The 18,749-nt window shown below is 39.2% G+C and overlaps 1 protein-coding gene across 2 annotated transcripts in view; it reads left to right on the top strand.

Moving 5' to 3' along the window:
* Window positions 1–18,749, top strand: part of LOC150083319 (focadhesin-like) — a 457,209-nt gene that overhangs the window by 115,188 nt on the left and 323,272 nt on the right. For both annotated transcript variants that reach the window (XM_090377973.1, XM_090377972.1), the window contains exon 7: window positions 14,949–15,093. In XM_090377973.1, coding sequence (XP_090234099.1) covers window positions 14,949–15,093 — 145 coding nt within the window. The remainder of the gene's footprint in view (window positions 1–14,948; window positions 15,094–18,749) is intronic.

Here is an 18,749-nt window from a genome sequence, read left to right as displayed (position 1 = left end):
CTATCTAGCTACTGGTCTACAGAAACTGTAGTCTCAAGGGGTACAGAATATTGGATCTCACCACACTGTGATGCTTATCATAACCTCAGAAGGCATGACTTATACTGCATTATAGAAGAGATGGGGAGATGACAGCTTTGCTCTGCGAACAAAACTTGATTTTAGCTACTTCATGCCTCCATTAAACAAAGTGCCAGTTTTCTTAATGGAGACTTGAAGCAGCAATACTAATTTGTATTGCTTTGTGTTGCAAAAGGTCATTCTTCTTTGTGGTGTGGATGCCATACCTCAGCACCTGCTTTTATTGTTTCATACCTTGTATGAAACAACCTGCATTATAGTATTTTTAGTAGTATTATTATACTACTAAAATAGAGTATTAATAATATAATATATAGTATAATGTAATAATATAGTATTTTTACACCTTATATATGTGAGATATGTTCAAAGTTACTAACAGAGCTGCCAGCATGAAGGCTCTTCACTGTTGGCACCTGCACATGGTGAAGGGAACTCCTAGTGATGTTGCTGGTCCTTCACATTAGCATTTGGAATCCAATGCCCACAGCATAGCTTTCAGGCTTACACCATAGGAATCTGGCATGTTTGCTATGTGCTACAATCTGTGGAAACTTGGAAAGGGGGATAGTGGTGGTGGTTGAGGGGTCCCACTTCAGTTGCTTGCTGGGTAGTTGGCATCCCATTTTTGCTTCACGGTGGATGGGGAACCTAGGCACTGAACTACATACAAAAAACTGTGAATCCTGATAATGTTCTTTTTTCTTGGGCCCCAACATGTTCCCTATCAGAAAAATTAAACAGTCATCCTGCTAACATTATCTCAGCAGAAAGACAGAAAACAGAAGTTTTATCAAGTCTAACACTTTTGCAACTTGATAATACCACTCTACAAGTGAGAAACCTATATGAAAAATGAAAATGTCATCCTTCTTTATCCAGAAGGGTTAGCAGGTCCTCCTAAATCAGTCAAATGGCTACAATCAAGTGACATTCTTTTAGTATAGCTCCTCCAAGCCAAGTTCATTGGGGGAATGCAGATCATAATTACCTCTAACAAGACACTGATTCCATCCTGTGGTGCCATCTCAGAATGGAATCTCCTTGAAGTGTCTGAAGAGGAAACCTATCTGAATTAAAATCCCATGGAGTGACAGCTGCAAAATGAATATTCATACCTAAGGATTGGAAACTTCTTCCCATTAGAAACATTCTGATGTTTGATTCATCACTGTCCATATATTCCAATCCTTTAAGATAATTTAAGTGCCAGAAATATGGATACTCACAAATGGCCTGTTGTGGAGCCCTTGTATATGCTTGATGAGCTGCAAAGAACCACAAAACTACATCAAGTTCAGCTACAAACCCACTTGTAGTAACTGCCAGGGAGAATACCTTGCATACTCAAGAGCATGCCAGGGGTGGAAGGAAGAAAAAGAAATATGCAGACTAAAGGCAGAGCTGATCATCTCATATAAGGAGGCAAGAAAAGTGGTGAAACTTTTGAACATAAACCTACTTATGTTCAGAAGGTAGCAGATAGGTAGTAGTAGTAGCGGCATGTGATGCAAGAAAGCAAGTGTATGAGCTTATGCAGCATCAGCCAAAAAAAAAAAAAAAAAAATCACACCATTCCCTCCAAATGCCTGTCCAGTTCCTCCTTAAATTTATTCAACCTATCAACTTCCACAACGACAGATGGAAGTTTGTTCCAGCAATTAACCACCCGCTGGCTAAAGGCAAATTTCCGCACATCGATTCTACATCTGTCCTTTCTTAATTTGAATTTATGCCCCCTTAGGTTCGTAATCTGAACAAGTGGTAGGATCCCATCAGAATTCAGTGTGCTCAACCCATTCAAGGCCATATACACCTCAATCAGATCACCACGCAGGTGCCTACTCTCCAGCCACTGCAATTTGCAGAACTTAAGCTTCTCTTGGTAAGAGGATCCCTTCATTCCCCTCACCAATCTTGTTGTCCTTCTCTGTACACGCTCAAGCAAATCTACATCCTTCCTAAAATGAGGCCTCCAGACCTGTACGCAGTACTCAAGGCATGGCCTGACCATTGCCTTATACAGAGGGACAATCACCTCCTTTTCCCTGCTAGCAAAATTCCTATATATCATTGACAAAACCCCATGACCTGCCCTGGCAGCCTGTCTGCATTGCTCAGAAAACTTCATATCTGACTGCACAATTACTTCCAGGTCTTTTTCATTTTCTACCACCTTAAGTGTAGTACCACACAGTTGGTACATTTCTCTGGGGTTACTTCTACCCATATGCAGTACTTTGCATTTGTCAAGGTTAAACTTCAGTTGCCACTTCTTAGCTCATCTGCCCAAATTATCTAGATCCTGTTGCAGTAGCACACTGCCATTACTGTCATTAACAACCCTGCCAACCTTTGTATCATCTGCAAACTTTGACACTAAGCCTGATATACCTTCATCAATATCATTGATAAATATACAAAACAACAGTGGACCCAACACCGAACTCTGTGGGACTCCACTAATAACATTAGTCCACAAAGAGCAACACCCATTGATTACCACCCTCTGTCTTCTCCCACTTAACCATCCTTTTATCCATTGTAGCAACTTACCCTTAATACCATTCTGCTCCAGTTTGTACAATAGTCTTCCAATAGTACAATAGTGCGCAACAGTATCAAAAGCTTTCCTGAAATCCAAATATATGATATCAAAATTATTTTTTGCATCCAGTTCCTTTGTAACCACATCATAATAACCAATCAACTTTGTCAGACAAGACTTTCCCTTAACAAACCCATTCTGTGTCTGAATTATTGCTGCAGTCTAAACCAATAGAACATAGGTGTTCTATTGAAACCTAAACAGAAATGGCCATCCCACTAAAAACCATTCATTCATTGCATGCTACCTGTTTAGCTCCCAAATATTCAGATAGATGGATCAATCAGGTGCCATTCCCATGTTGGTACCTCCTAATGCTCCACCAATAACAAAGGAAATTACTAGAAGAAAAGAATAAAAACAACCCTGAAGTATCCCTTAATTCTCAACAAAGAATGGATGTCAAGGTGAAAGGGTACCTTGACATCCTTAACACCAGATGATTCAGTCTTGGAACTCTTTGCGAGAGGAAGAAATGGACATGGGACAGTGTCCATACTTCCCAAAAAAGATGAATTGAAAACTGAGAAGGGTAAGCCCTCAGTATTTCAGAAGCTGACTGATGGAGCCACCAAGCCAAAATAATAGCTAAATTCCTACAGTGGAATTGTCATGGTTTCCGGCAAAATACTGATGACATCAAGGCTCTCCTGCAAAAGCATGAACCATTTTGCTTTTGCTTGCAGGAGGCATATTTGAAGGCAAATGAAAACCTTCCTTTCGTAATACTACTATTGTATGTAAGGACAGAACTGGGGATGGACCTGCCCACAGAGGAGTTGCTGTCCCTCTGAGCAAGAACACCCCATTTCAACCTGTTCCACTTTCCACCAACATAGAAGCAGTAGCAATTCACCTTACATGCAGATTTTTATTAATGGTCTTCGATTTATTTGTCACCTGGGGCTGACATCTCCCAGATAGACCTTGATGATCTCATTGTGAAGCTGCCCAACCCTGTCTTACTCCTGGGCAATTTCAGTGTATATAACATCCTGTAGGATACTGCTGGCATTAATGGAAGGAGACATGTCATAGAGCATATGCTCACTGACGATGAATTCTTCCTTCTAAATGTGGGAACTAACACCTTTTTCCATGTTCCCATCTGTACATTCTCTGCTATTGATCTTTCTATGTGCTCGACTTCTCTTTTTCCTTCACTCACTTGGGAGGTAGAGGAGAACCTCTATGGAAGTGATCACTTCCCATGATAACCAGCCTACTTAACAATAGGTGGGGTCTACCTTTTAGGTTACTGAACTGGAAGATTGATCAGGTTAACTAGAATGTCTTTCAGCATCTGGCAGATTTAACATTAGTACAGTCAGTCAGGAGCCTATCAATAGTGTAGTGGTGTACGTCTCAGGAAACATTGTCCATGCTGTTACAGTTGCAATTCTGAAAACATCTACCCAGTTTCCACCATTTCCAGAACCTTGATGAGCAAAAAAAGGCACAAAACAAAGATTGGACGATATTCCAATGATATCTTACCATGGACAATCTCTTAGTCTTCAAACATGCGTCCACCAAAGCACACTATCAGAGCCAGAGGGAATCGTGGATTCACTTTACATCCACTATTACCTAGTCGACCAGTACCAACAACACCAAAGCTGTCTCGGGCAAAATTCATAAAATGAAGGGGACGTATATATTAAACCCTCCATTGGTCCTGGAATATAATGGATGCATTATTGCAGACCTAACTGCAAGGCCCATACTCTTGGGGAGACTTTTTCTACCATCTTTTCAAGATCCTGCCCTCCATAGTTCCTGGTCTTGAAAGACAAACATGAAAAGCATCCAGTTAACTTCGAATCTAAGGATTCTTATTCTTATAATTCTATGGTGAAGAGCTGCATTAATACTGCTCTTACCGTAGAATGGTCTCTCATCCATTATAAAACGACCAAATATCTGCCAGCAAAATCTTGTGACCAGCTGATCTTTCTGTACAACAGAATCTTTCTAGAAGAACGGTTTCCAGATTCTTGGCATAAGGCAATTGTACTTGCCTTTTCTAAGCCAGGAAAATGATAAATCCATTTATTAGTTATTATTTAGGAGTAGCATACATTACAGAGGCAACATAAAGACAAACAGAACATTGGTTACAGGTTTGTCCAGAAGCATACAGGACAAAGTGACAGACCAACATAGCCTTGTCCCTGCTGTAAAAACCACCTATAATGATCAGACTTATGCTGACAATGACAAGCATACCCCTGGACAACCAATGAAACAGCTATAGGGACTTACAAGATGATAGAAAAGCAAACTTAAAAAATATAAAGTAAACTGATAGTAATAATAATAGTAATAATACAAGCATGTAATAATGAAAAGAGATAACTAAAAAAACTTCTCAAGATGCTTAAATTGATTTAAAATATTGTTAATAGAATATAACAGTATAATATGAAAAATGTAAGTGACTAAACCAATATCTATACTGTAAAGTCTCGTTGGAAGGAGAGGAAAGATGCAAAGTGATGGTTATTTTTTGTTTGGTTGAGATTTGTTAGTATTAGTTTAGCTGCCTGGAATAGAAGAGTTCTGTTTAGAACTATTAAGACAGGGTCTAAATTCATTGAATTGACAAAGAAAAGAATATTGAAGGGAAAGGCTTTTCGGTGAAATGGAGTCTGGTTAATAAAGGATTTGGATCTCAAAGACGTCCAAAGAAAGCTTGAATGGACCTTTCCACAGCATCACAAAGATGCTTCACAGGGTTCATGTCCAGTGGACCCTCTAACCTGGGAGGCCATTTCTTGGTGGTAAAATCTGCGGAATGTTCTTCGAACCATGTTCTAGTCACTACGGCTCCATGGGGAGGCGCATTGCCCTGTGGATTCACGATGACCATGAAGGGATGCAGATAGTCTGCAAGGATGGACACAACCTGGGCCGTTCAGAGATGCTTCTAGACCAGTGGTTCTCAATCTGTGGTCCATGAGTTGGTTGTAAGTGGTCTGTGGGAAGGTAAATTTTATTGTAAGTATAAAATATAATCACAAATAAAATTAAAATTGGCAATCAACTGTTTACTTTGTTGTCACAAATCAGGAGATATATCATAAGGGATACCTCCTGATTGGAATATAAAGCTTACAGTGTGAGACATTGTGTGTTGCCAGCGCACTGTATTGTTGGTGTGGCCACAAGCTTTCATCTGTCACAGTAGATCACCAGCTTCTGAGCATGTAATATATATTGGATAATCACAATCATTAATTAAGATTGGAATTATTTATTTTAGGAATATAATATCAGCCCTATACTCAGTATAGCATATAGAACAACATGGATAAGTGGCTAAAATCAGGATTTTTGAAATGTCAGCACAATACTAGTTTTTTCATAGATGTAAAGAAACCCTACCAGATGGTTTCCATGCCATGAATTCCCAAATTTATGGGCAATGAATGACAGAGTTATACAATTTGGATTGTTGTGCCAAATCGAAAGAGAAAAATAAGAATAGTAGTTACACAGTTAACAATGATAGACCAGGAAGAAACAGGCTCATAGTGGAACTTAAAAAATGCCCATTTAAGAAATCAGTATTTTAGAGAAGAGATGTTTTTTTTTTTTAATTTATGTTGGCAACACCAGCCCAAAAGAGAAAAATAAGAATAGTTACACAGTTAACAATGATAGCAGGAAGAAACTGAATTGAATTTGAGGTTTCAGTGATTTTAACATCATCTACATAAGAAATTATATGATTATGAGATAATAAGAAAGGTTGGACGATTGCAGATAGCATACCACCTTGATGGATTCCAGAAAAGCATATGGAGCAATAAGATGTGATAAGAAAAGGAAAGATCCCAAAGTCGCAACAAACTACCGTCCTGTCACTGTTGACTAGTTGTCTGTGCAAAATCCTTGAGAGAATGGTCAGCACCTACTTATTATGATATGGAGGTAAATGGCCTCCTCTTCAGAGTGCAGTGTGGCTTCTGAAGGAACAGGTTCACTTTGAACCATTTAATTAGTTTGGAAACTTCCATCCGAAATGCCTTTTTAAAGTGACAACACTTAGTGTCATGTTCTTCAATATGGAAAAAGCTTATGACATCTTAAGAGTTTTGGAATTTTAAAAGACATTTATAGAATTGGCCTTCAAGGTCATCTTTTGACTTTTATTAGAAATTTTTTCTCTTCGTTCCTTCCAAGTTGATGTAGGATCTACTTTCTCTTGGCCCTTTTTTCAAGAGGAGTGAGTACCCCAAGGATCAATTTTAAGTGTTTTGCTTTTTTTTTTGCCATCAAGGTCCTCACAGAACATCTTCCTCCAACTGTAAACTGTGCCCTTTAGGTTGATGCTTTTAGCCTGTTCTCTCAATCCTGAAACATTGTAACATCGGGGTAATCAAGAGACAACCGCAGCATGCTATTGATCATCTGAACTCATGGGCAGTGAATAATGCCTTCAGGTTCTCCCTGCAAAAGACTGCGAATGCTTTCATACATTTTTGTCACAAGGGCAACCTTCACCCCGAACCTGAATTGAGACTTGGACACAATCCTATTCCAGTAGTTCTCAAGGCTAGATTTTTGGGGCTTGTATTTGATACATGTTAATGTTGACCCTTTTAGAACACATCCGTCAACTATGTGCGAAATGTACAAACGGCTTGAACATCCTGCATGCAATCTAATCTAATTCTTTGGGTATTAAGTGTTGTAATTTATTGCACCTCTATCATGCATTTTTGGGATTTAAGTTAGATTACAGGTCTTAGCTGCATGACTCTGTGTACTCCAGTGGCTAGATCTCTTCCACCATAAGATTAGTGTTGCTGCTGGAGCATTTCGAACATTTCCTGGGTTCAGAGCTTCTATTTTGTAGCAAACAGTTGCCTGTACAGCATACTTTCAAACTGAAATCCCTGTCAGACCACTCCATGTGGACACTTGTTTTTGAGCCATGATGGGAAAATCTTTATAACACCCATCAGACTGCTAGCCAACCCTTTGGTATTCATGTCTATGAGCTGCTGAGAGAGAGCTTTACATGGTAGAGTATTGTTGTTTGTTTGTTATTTGGTTTTTAGGGGCATTAGCAACTAAGGCCATATTGCTCCGGGATATGCGGTGGTCATTCCCTGACCTTTCTGCATCCTCCGTTTTTGGTGGTGACGGGCTCGAACCCCGGTCTAATCAAGAAGCGTGTGCTATGCACTAGCTGCTCCTTCCCACCACTGTAGTCGCCAAGGCAACTACTTCCACCCTGGCATGCTCAAACACCATTATGCAACTTCTCTATTAGCAAGTGGGAAATATTACCACCACTCCAAATTCTCTATGTCAACAACTCTATGCTGCCCATCAAGCTGAATACTCTGACTTCATGCCTGTCTTCACTGATTGCTCAAGGTCAGAGTCATCTGTTGGGTCTGCCACCATCTTCTGAGAAGATCCCCAACAAATGCAGCAGAGTTGTATGCTGTAGAATTTGCCTTGGGCCACATTAAAACTTGCAATTACCAAAGGTGTATGTTGTATACACAATCTTTAGGTATACTACAGGCTTTATCAGGATAAGATATAACCCTCATCCAATCTTTACCTGGGCCCAGCAGATGTTACATTCTCTTTTTTGAATGTTCATTCTACATCCGTTTCTGCTGGATCCCAAGCCACATCAAGGGTAATGAACTGGTCAGGTCAGTGCTGCAGCCAGGTTGCCACAACCCCAGAGCAACTGTAGCCTGCTAGTCCCCTATATAGACTGCAGACAATTAATATGCAAGAGATTACTTCTCAGTGGCAACAATCTTGGCTTGTTCAGGTCACAAACAAGCTGAATTAGATAAAGCTCAAAATCAAAGGCAGTCTGGTCTGCACAGGAACCACATAGAGGAAGTTGTTCTTGCTTGCCTCTTCATAGGACAAAGCCAATTTACACATTTGTTCCTGCTGAGGGCAGATGATTCCACTATATGTGAGGAGTGTGATACCATTTTTAACAGTATGGCATATTTTATCTGAGTGTCCATTTTATAGACATGGATGTGTTTTATCCTTTACTGCTTTTAGTTATCTGACTAAGCCTTATACACTCAGTCAGATTTTTATCCAAGAATGACTGTGTCAGCCATTTTTACTTATTTAAAATCATTAAATATTTTTACCCTTAGTTAAAATTTACCTTTATACCTGTTTACATATATTTTATTGTTATAAACTTTGACACAGTGACCTAATTCGTTAGGTCACTGAAAGCATACCTCTTATCTTTTATATAACTTGGTTTTGGCACATTACATTACATCACATTACGGATGCACCAATAAAACAAAACCACCAACCATCCAGTGTGAATATTCAAGAAGAGGATTTGGTTGTTATAAAATGACTGGACTTTTATCAAAATTTGACACACTTTGCTCATGTGGATTCTAAATACCAGCACCATTGTTTTCGACTTCCAAGTAGTCAGCCTCAGCTGTCATCATCACTAGAAGAATATCCACAACAAACCACTCGGACCATAATTAGCTGTTGCTAATTATGATTCCTGAGGACTTGGTTTCAGAATACCATGATTTGCATAGGACTCTTCATACGTGAATAGTCCTGTATGTATTGTAATATTAGGCTGAAGTAATGCATTCACTGAACAATCTGAGCCAGTGGTGTCCAACCTTTTCCCCGTACAGAGGCCATATTTGTTCCACAGGCCACAATGAGTGATTTGAGAAAAATTAGTGTTACATTTTCTATATCTTGTTACACGTAAAAGGAAATTTCTATTTTCATGTTACCGTTTTTTTTTTTTTTTTTTTTTTTTCAGGCTATGTATAAAAAATGCAAATTCCAAACACTTTTACGTGCAACAAATTTATGTCAGTGATTTATTTTTTTAGATTTTATTAAAAGTTTAAAAATATGAGTTACTTTTGTTTTTTAAAAAATATTTTTACATTTATTTAAACATAAAAATACTTTCACTTTTAAAAAAAAAAAATACCTTACTTTTGCTTTTAAATGCTCACTTTAGAAAATTTATAACCTGAAAAGGATTACTGATTTTCAATATTAAGGTGAATAAATAAATATAATCATACATCTAAAATTGAAAATATTCGAAAATTTTATTAAGTATCATACACAGTAACATTTATTGAACAAAACTTAACATTTTTAAGGTGAATAAATAAATATAATCATACATCTAAAATTGAAAATATTCGAAAATTTTATTAAGTATCATACACAGTAACATTTATTGAACAAAACTTAAAATTTAATGAGATGATGATTAAGGCAGGATGTTTTTAGATAATTGTTCAAAATTTGTGATGCTAATTCTCAATATGGAATGATGGTGATCATCTATTATTCTGTTTATTTTTAAATATTTATTTGATTTCACATGTGAAAATATTTGCTCTCAAACATATGCTGATCCAAACAACATAGCCATTTTCATGGCATTTTCTTTTATTAGTGGAAAACCTTCAGATGGGAGAGCCATGTAGAATTCAAGTAGTTTATTTTTGCAGTCCATGTACTTATTTTTGAACTACGTTTTGGCCTGAAGGTCAATAATTTCAAGTTGCAAACTGGGATTGTAGTTTTAGCCATAAAAGTAAATGGATTCTCAAACAAGCTTATGTCTTTTTCATTGTACTCAATGAAAAAATAGTCTTCAGTCAATCTTTGATTAAAAACACAGCACTCCAAATCGACTTTCCTCTTTTGGAACGTTTTTAAGGATGATTTTTTAATTCAATACAATGAACAAGTTATATCAAAATAGTAAAATTTTATACGGAAAGATTGGTATGTACATATGATTGCACTGGACTAGATGTACATGTTTGATGCTGTTCAGCTCGATGCTTGCATGCCTGTACACGTAGTATGGCAACTCTCTAAAATGCTGTTTTAGTTCACTTTCCGCATGGGCCGTATAAAAATTATTAGGCCCCCATATCTGGCCCATGGGCCGTAGGTTGAACGCCATTGCTCTAAGCAACTATGAGATTGTTGTGTTTGTATTTTATCTATTTGATCATTATTTCAAGTATATTATAGACTAATAAAATAAGATCTTAAAGAGCTTTGTTTGTTTTTCATGCAGTAATTATCATTATTTATAGTCCACGTAATACCTGTATATTTAGCTTCTATCTGTCCTTAAATATTATCAATTACCTTAGTTTATTATCAATTTTTATAAAGGTTGAATTATTAAAGAGACTTGGCATTTGTTCATCAACTGATTCAATAAATTTTGGAAGGTGAAACAGTTTATCTCTATGTGATATAAATTGTATAAGTTTCTCTATAAAAGTTTTGTATTTTGCTTAAGCCCTTAACTTCATTCCTCTGTTAATGTAGGAGTACAATATAATGATCTAAAATCTGGCTGCATAAAATGAAAAAAAAAAAAAAAAGTATTAAGGTAAGTTAATTTCTTCAGCAGAGGTAATCGAAAAAGTGGAGATTGTGTGGCAGGTCACAATTTTGTGATATTTTTAAGTATGCTCTAATTGAGAAGTACTTATTAGTCAGCCAAAATGTTTAGCATTAGCATATGAATCAAGAAAGCAAGCTTATGCAGCATCAGCCAAAAAAAAAAAAAAAAAAAAAAAAAAAGCTTCCATTTCATCCCCCCATTCATTCCAAATACCTGTCCAGCTCAGCCTTAAATTTATTTAGGCAATCAACTTCCACAACAAAAGATGGAAGTCTGTTCCACCAAGCAACCACTCGCTGGCTAAAGGCAAACTTCCGCACATCTATCCTACATCTGTCCTTCCTCAATTTGAATTTATGCCCTCTCAAATGATTATTCTGAGCAAGAGGAAGAATTCCATCAGCATTGAGCATGCTCAAACCATTCAAGACTTTATACACCTCAATCAGATCACTTCGAAGGTGCCTAGTCTCCAGACACTGTAATTTGCAAAAATTTAAGCCTTTCTTCATTAGAGCAACTCTTTGTTCCATTCACTAATCTTGCTGCCCTTCTCTGTACTCATTCCAACAGCTCTACATCCTTCTTAAAATGAGACCTCCAAATCTGTATACAGTACTCAAGGTGTGGCCTGACTATTGCCTTATATAAGGGGATAATCACCTCCTTATCCCTGCTAAAAAAATTCCATTGACAAGACACCATGAGCTGCTCTTTCTGAGCAGTGCACTGCTCAGAAAACTTCATATCTGCCTGCACAATTACCCCCAGGTCCTTTTCATTATCTACCACTGTCAGTGTAGTACCATAGAGTTGATATGTCACTCTGGGGTTGCTGCTTTGCATATGTAGTACTTTACATTTGTCAATGTTAAACTTCATTTGCCACCTCTCAGCCCATCTGCTCAACTTTTCTAGATCCTGTTGCAGCAGCGTACTGTCATTAGTGTCCTTAACAACCCTGCCAACATTCGTAAGCTTGATATACCATCATCAATATCATTTATAAATACAGAAAACAACAATGGAACCAATACTGAACCCTGAGAGACTCCACTAATAACATTAGTCCACGATGAGCAGTGTCGATTGATTACCACTCTGTCTTCTCCCACTCAACCATCCCTTTATCCATAGCAGCAATTTGCCTCTAATGCCACACTGCTCCAATTTGCGCAGCAGGCTTCCATGTGCAACAGTATCAAAAGTCTTTCTAAGATCCAAATATATGATATCAAAGTTATTCCCTGCATCCAGTTCCTTTGTGACACCACATCATAGTATCAATCAAATTGGTCAGGCAAGACTTTCCCTTAACAAAACCATGCTGTGTCCGAGCTATAACTGAAGTTTTGTCTAGATGATCCTGCAGTGCTTCTTTAACGAATGCCTCCATTAATTTTCCTGGAACAGAAATTAAACTAACAGGTCTATAATTACTTGTGTTGCCCTTTGATCCTCCTTTGTGAATTGAGGTCACATTTGCACATCTCCAGTTCGTGGGTACCTCCCCTGAGTCCAAAGAAGCTCTCATAATTATGGCTAAGGGTTTGCTTACTTCCTCTGCTGCCTCCTTTAATATAACTGGATAGATCCTGTCCACTCCGGGTGCCTTTTTTATGTTTATCTTCAACAATTTCTCCTCCACTTTCCTGTCAGTTATTACAAAATCATCTAGCTCACTGCCAGAGTTTAACTCACTTTTGGCATTCCCCTCCCTGTATAACTCCTCATGGGTGAATGTAAATGCAGAATAATCATTTAGTTTGTTAGCCACCTGAGCAGGATTATCAACAGTTGAACAATCAATGTCCAGCAGACCAATCTGATTCATCCCTTTCCTTCTAGAGTTTACATAACTAAAGAATTATGTTGTTTTTCTTTGCCTTCTTTGCCAAGGATTTCTCCTAATCTGCCTTTGCCTGCCTAATCTCCTTTGTGACTTGGTTACAGACCAGCTTATATCTATCATAGGCTTCCATGTCACCCTTAATTTATATCTATCCCATGCATTTTTCTTCTCTGCCACATGTCTCATTAGTTATTCTGACATCCATTTAGGCCTATACCTTGAACATTATTTGTTAGTTGGTATGTAGAACCTAGTAGCTTCCAAGATAAATTCTTTAAAAATGCTTCACATTTTGAATTTGCTGTTGGTAACATCAGTTGGTCCCACTGTATAGAATTTAAATACTGTCTCAGACCACCGTAGTCACCTTTACGAAAGCAAAAACCTTTCCCTTTACCCCTGATGGTAGTTACCTCTTTGAGTAAATCCCACTTCAGCACACTCTGATCACTGCCACCTAGTGGTTCTTTTATCTGCAGATTCTTAATGCATGAAGAATCACTACTGCTAAACAGATCAAGAGTATTACTCCCTCTAGTTGCTTCCAAAACATGCTGATATAGAAAACAATCATCCAATAAATCCATGAAAGCCTTGCTAGTGTGTGAGTGACCAACCCACAAATTCCAATCAACATCTGGGAAATTAAAATCCCCCATTATAAGACTCTCTGATTTACTGGCCCACTCTATTTCCCTGTACAGTTCCTTATTATACTCGTCAGAGTCATTAGGCCTATAACACACTCCTACTCTCAATTTTGATCTCCCATTGCTTATGTCACACCAAAATGACTCGACACTGCACTGTCCAGCGATGTCGTCTGGCTTCACTCCCTTGGATTTTATGTGTTTCCTAACTAATAGTATAACCCCTCCTCCCTTCCTATCTTGTCTATCCTTCCTGTACACATTGTACTCCCCAAATTCCAGTTCTGCATTTCTTATATCTGTGTGACGCCACATCTTTGATATTCCAACAATATCTGCCTTTGATTTCTGAGCAATACCTCAAATTCATCAAATTTATTTACCAAACTCCTAGCATTGGTGTACATGCAAGTATGCATGCACCTATTCCTATTCTTAGCTACCCTAACACAACCCATGTGTTTACTTGTACCACAGTGACTTCCAGCAGTCTCTGAAATACCCTGCATCTTGTTTTCCAGGCTGCTGCTCATTCCAATAAAAGCAGTGCAAGAATCACTTTCACCTCTAGCATTGGCTACTGTTAATCTATTAGTCCTTGTATCCCCTCCCCAAAGCTAGCAATTTTCTGACCCACCAAACACTGTCTCGATAGCATCAGTATTCTGGCACCCTTTCTATTTAAGTGTATCCCATCCCTGTAGACGCAGTCTCTCCTGTTAAGAAGTACAGACCAGCGTGAAAAAAATTTAACACTTGAGCCTTGCCCAATCTTTCCAGGGCTGAATTGATCGACAGTATTAAATAGCAATAAAATTGCTCTCGCGCACACACACACACACACACACACACACACACACACACACACACACACACACACACACACACACACACACACACACACACACACAGAGGAAAACATTATTAAAATTCATATTCAACCTGACCTTTGGAGTAGGTGTCTGATTTCCCCAAATTTTTTCTTGTTCTTATTAATTAGCTGTACGCATGCAGATTGGCCTAGAACATGAGGTTTCAAACAGTGATATGTTGATTAGGAAATGTTGTTTGGTGAGATTACTGAATGCTGCATTCCAGCTTCTGAATCAATAACTTATATGAGTAAATAAATAAATGGTCCTCTCTGTCTCTCCATGTTTTTAGCTTTCTTGTTTCTGATTATTTTGCCTGCATAATCATGAAAATTAAAAAGCGGATACCATTTTTGTTATATTTGTTAAATCATTTATCTCTTCTTTCAAATGAAAAATATCAACTGAATCCACCTCTCAATTATTTCTTTATTTTGTGTAGGCTAAAATGAATCTTAAACTGCCAGCTTCAATGGCAGCTACACCTTTTGAGATGGCTAGGTTGCCTGAAGATGTGCTAAGCTACACCCCAGGTTATTGTTTCGTTGACCTTTTGCAATCTGTAGAAGAAGAAAAAGTGCTTCAAGGTATGTATATTTATCCATATCCATATTCATGTGCATATGTTTGAATTGCATGAATGCACTGCCGATAGCAGGTGCTTTCTCTTTCAAGAAATATGCTGAAAGATAAAGAATAAAAGTGGTATATGAATTATTAAATTTTGATTTATAAAGATTAATTTCTTCTTGACATGTTAAAATATTATTTACTTAAATGACTATTTTAATTTTATATCACTTTCCAAGTATTATTGCTTTATTGTCTTATCAAATTCTTGATTCAGAATATTTTGCATCTACATTCAGAATGAATGTAGATGCAAAATACTCATTCAGTTTGTTTGCTATATGAGCAGGATCATCAACAGTCGAACCATCGATATCAAGTGGACCAATCAGATTCATCCCCTTCCTCTTAGAGTTTATATAAGTAAAGAAATCCTTGCTGTTTTTTTGTATAAGTAAAGAAATCCTTGCTAGTCTGTAATCAGGTCACAAAGGAGGTTAGGCAGGCGAAGGCAGATTACGAGAAATCTTTAGCAAAGGATGCTAAGAAAAACAGCAAGGATTTCTTTACTTATATAAACTCTAAGAGGAAGGGGATGAATCTGATTGGTCCACTTGATATCGATGGTTCGACAGTTGATGATCCTGCTCATATAGCAAACAAACTGAATGAGTATTTTGCATTCACATTCACACATGAGGAGTTAAGGTTTGAAAATGGCAGAAGGTTATCAAATTGTAGCAGGGTACTTAATGATTTTGTAATAACTGAGAGCAAAGTGGAGGAGAAATTGTTGAAGTTAAACATAAGAAAGGCATCTGGCGTGCATAGGGAATCTATCCAGTTATATTAAAGGAGGTGGCAAAGCAACTAAGCAAACCCTTAGCCATAATTATGAGAGCATCCTTGGACTCAGGGGAGGTCCCCACGGACTGGAGATGTGCAAATGTATCCCCAATTCACAAAGGGGGATGGAAGGGTGACACGAGTAATTACAGACCAGTTAGTTTAACTTCTGTTCCAGATAAAATAATGGAGTCACTGGTTAAAGGTGCATTGTAGGATCATCTAGACAAGGCTGCAGCAATAATTCAGACACAGCATGGGTTTGTTAAGGGAAAGTCTTGTCCGACAAATTTGATTGGTTATTATGAAGTGGTTACAAAGGAACTGAATGCAAAAAATAATTTTGATATCATATATTTAGATTTCAGGAAAGCTTTTGACACAAGTTGCCCCTCGACGTGGGCACCTGTACGTGGTGAGGGGACCTCCCAGTGACGCTGCTGGACTTCCAGACTAGCATCACTGGGATCCAATGCCCACAGCCCAGGTTCCAGGCTTACATCAATGGAATCCGGCGTGTTTGCCGTGCGCTGCGACCCGTGGAAATTCGGAAAGGGGGATCCTGGTGGTTGAGGGGGCCCAGCTTCAATACACCACTTTGGCCCCTGCTTCGACAAGACGGGTGGTCCTAGAAGGCCCGGCTAGGATCAATCGGCTAGTAGGCTCGCCTGCGAGGGTCAACCGTGTCAATGCCACGCCCCTACCCTCATGGTCCGAGGGACAGGATTCAGGCTGGCGGCTGTGCGGGTATAGTGTCTGGGTAGCCCTGGCGTTCCACTCCCGAGCGCATTTATTGCATGCCGGGTAGTGGGCGTCCCTTTGGGCTCCGTGGTGGGTGGGGAGCCCGGGCACTGAACAATTAAAAAACTCCATGAATCCTGATAAACTCACTTCTTCAGGGGCCCCAACCCGGTCCCTATCTGAAAACATAGACAACGATCCAGATAGCATTATTGCAAAAAAAAGGCAGCGAACTGAAGTACCATCAGGGCCTGTTCCAAGGTTCCTAATCATACACTCCACCGGAGAAAAACCAATTGGTAAAACGTCGCCCTTTTTTATTCAAAAAGGGTTAGATGGGTTAGCAGGTTCACCCAAATCAGTTAAAAGGCTTCGTTCTGGAGACCTTTTAATTGAAACTAAAAATGACAGGCAATCAGAACATCTACTCCGAACAACATCAATCGGAGGAATCCCTATAATAGTGACACCACACAGAACACTCAATTCATCGAGAGGTGTCATTTCGGAGTGGGACCTTCTCGACGTAACCGAGGAGGAAATCTGCTCTGAATTAAAACCACAGGGAGTCATTGCCGTCAAGAGAATCACTGCACGAAGGGATGGAAAAATTGTTAAAACCAGGAGCGTTATCCTGACTTTTAACTCTCCTAAACCTCCTGACGAGATTAAAGCTGGATACATCAACTGTTCAGTGCGTCCATACGTTCCGAACCCTTTAAGGTGTTTTAAATGCCAGAAGTATGGACATTCTCAAATGGCCTGCCGTGGAGTCCTTGCATGCGCTCGATGCGGTGCAAAGGACTACGAAACAACAGCATGTTCAGCCGCAAAACCCACCTGTATTAACTGTGAAGGCGAACACCCGGCCTATTCACGAGCATGCCAGAGGTGGAAAGAAGAAAAAGAAATTCAACGGCTGAAGGCAGAGCTAAATATATCATACCAGGAGGCAAGGAAATCGGTCAAACCCCTGAATATTAACAAACCTACCTATGCCCAGAAGATAGCAGGGAGATGTTCCGTCGGAACTCAGACGGACATGACCATTCCTCCAAAGGAGTCTTTCACTCCCATCGCGCGTTATCTCTTAAGTTCACAAAAACCTGCACAGAAGGACCAATCAGCTGCCACTCCTATATCGGTACCTCCTAATGCTCCACGAGCAACAAAGGTAACTATGAAAGATAAGAATAAAAAAGGGGAAGTCCCCCCTAGAACCCAAGAAAACATGGATGTCGAGCAGAAGGAGGTACCCGAAGATTCAGTCTTGGAACTCTTTGCGGAGGAAGAAATGGACACGGGACAGCGTCCATTCTTCCCCAAAAAAGATAAATCCAAGACTGATAAAAGTAAGCCCTCAGCACCTCGGAAGCCGCCTGATGGACCCACCAAGTCAAAATAATGGCTAAATTCCTACAATGGAATTGTCGTGGATTCCGGCAAAATATTGATGACATCAAGGCCCTCCTGCAAAAGCACGAGCCAGTTTGCTTTTGCTTGCAGGAGACATATCTAAAGGCAAATGATGATCCCACCATGCACAACATCACATTTTCTCGAAAGGATAGAATTGCGGATGGCTCTGTACATGGGGGAGTGGCTATCCTTGTGGGTAACCAGACCCCAGTGCAGCCCTTGCTAATTACAACCAGCATAGAGGCTGTTGCAATTCGCCTTTCAGTGGGATTTTTAATAACTGTGTGCTCCATTTATTTGCCACCTGGGACTGACATCACCCAGGCAGACCTTGATGATCTTCTAACGCAGCTGCCTCCCCCTTTCTTACTTCTCGGGGATTTTAACGGACATAACACCCTGTGGGGTAGTGCTAACATCAACGGAAGGGGACGAGTCATAGAGCGTATGCTCAATGACAATGACCTTTCCCTTCTAAATACTGGAACAAACACCTTCTTCCACATGCCTATCCGTACTTTTTCTGCCATTGATCTCTCTATCTGCTCCCCTTCTCTACTCCCTTCACTCACCTGGGAAGTGGAGGAGAACCCATACGGAAGTGATCACTTCCCTGTGATAACCTCGTTACACAGTGGGAGACCATGTCTTCCCTTCAGGTTACCAC

The sequence above is a fragment of the Mastigoproctus giganteus genome, chromosome 7 (assembly GCF_048544385.1).
Source record: "Mastigoproctus giganteus isolate SK-2022 chromosome 7, ASM4854438v1, whole genome shotgun sequence".
NCBI classification, from domain to species: domain Eukaryota; kingdom Metazoa; phylum Arthropoda; class Arachnida; order Uropygi; family Thelyphonidae; genus Mastigoproctus; species Mastigoproctus giganteus.
The sequence above is the reverse complement of the archived record's forward strand: the minus strand, read 5'-3'. Positions and strand labels throughout refer to the sequence as shown.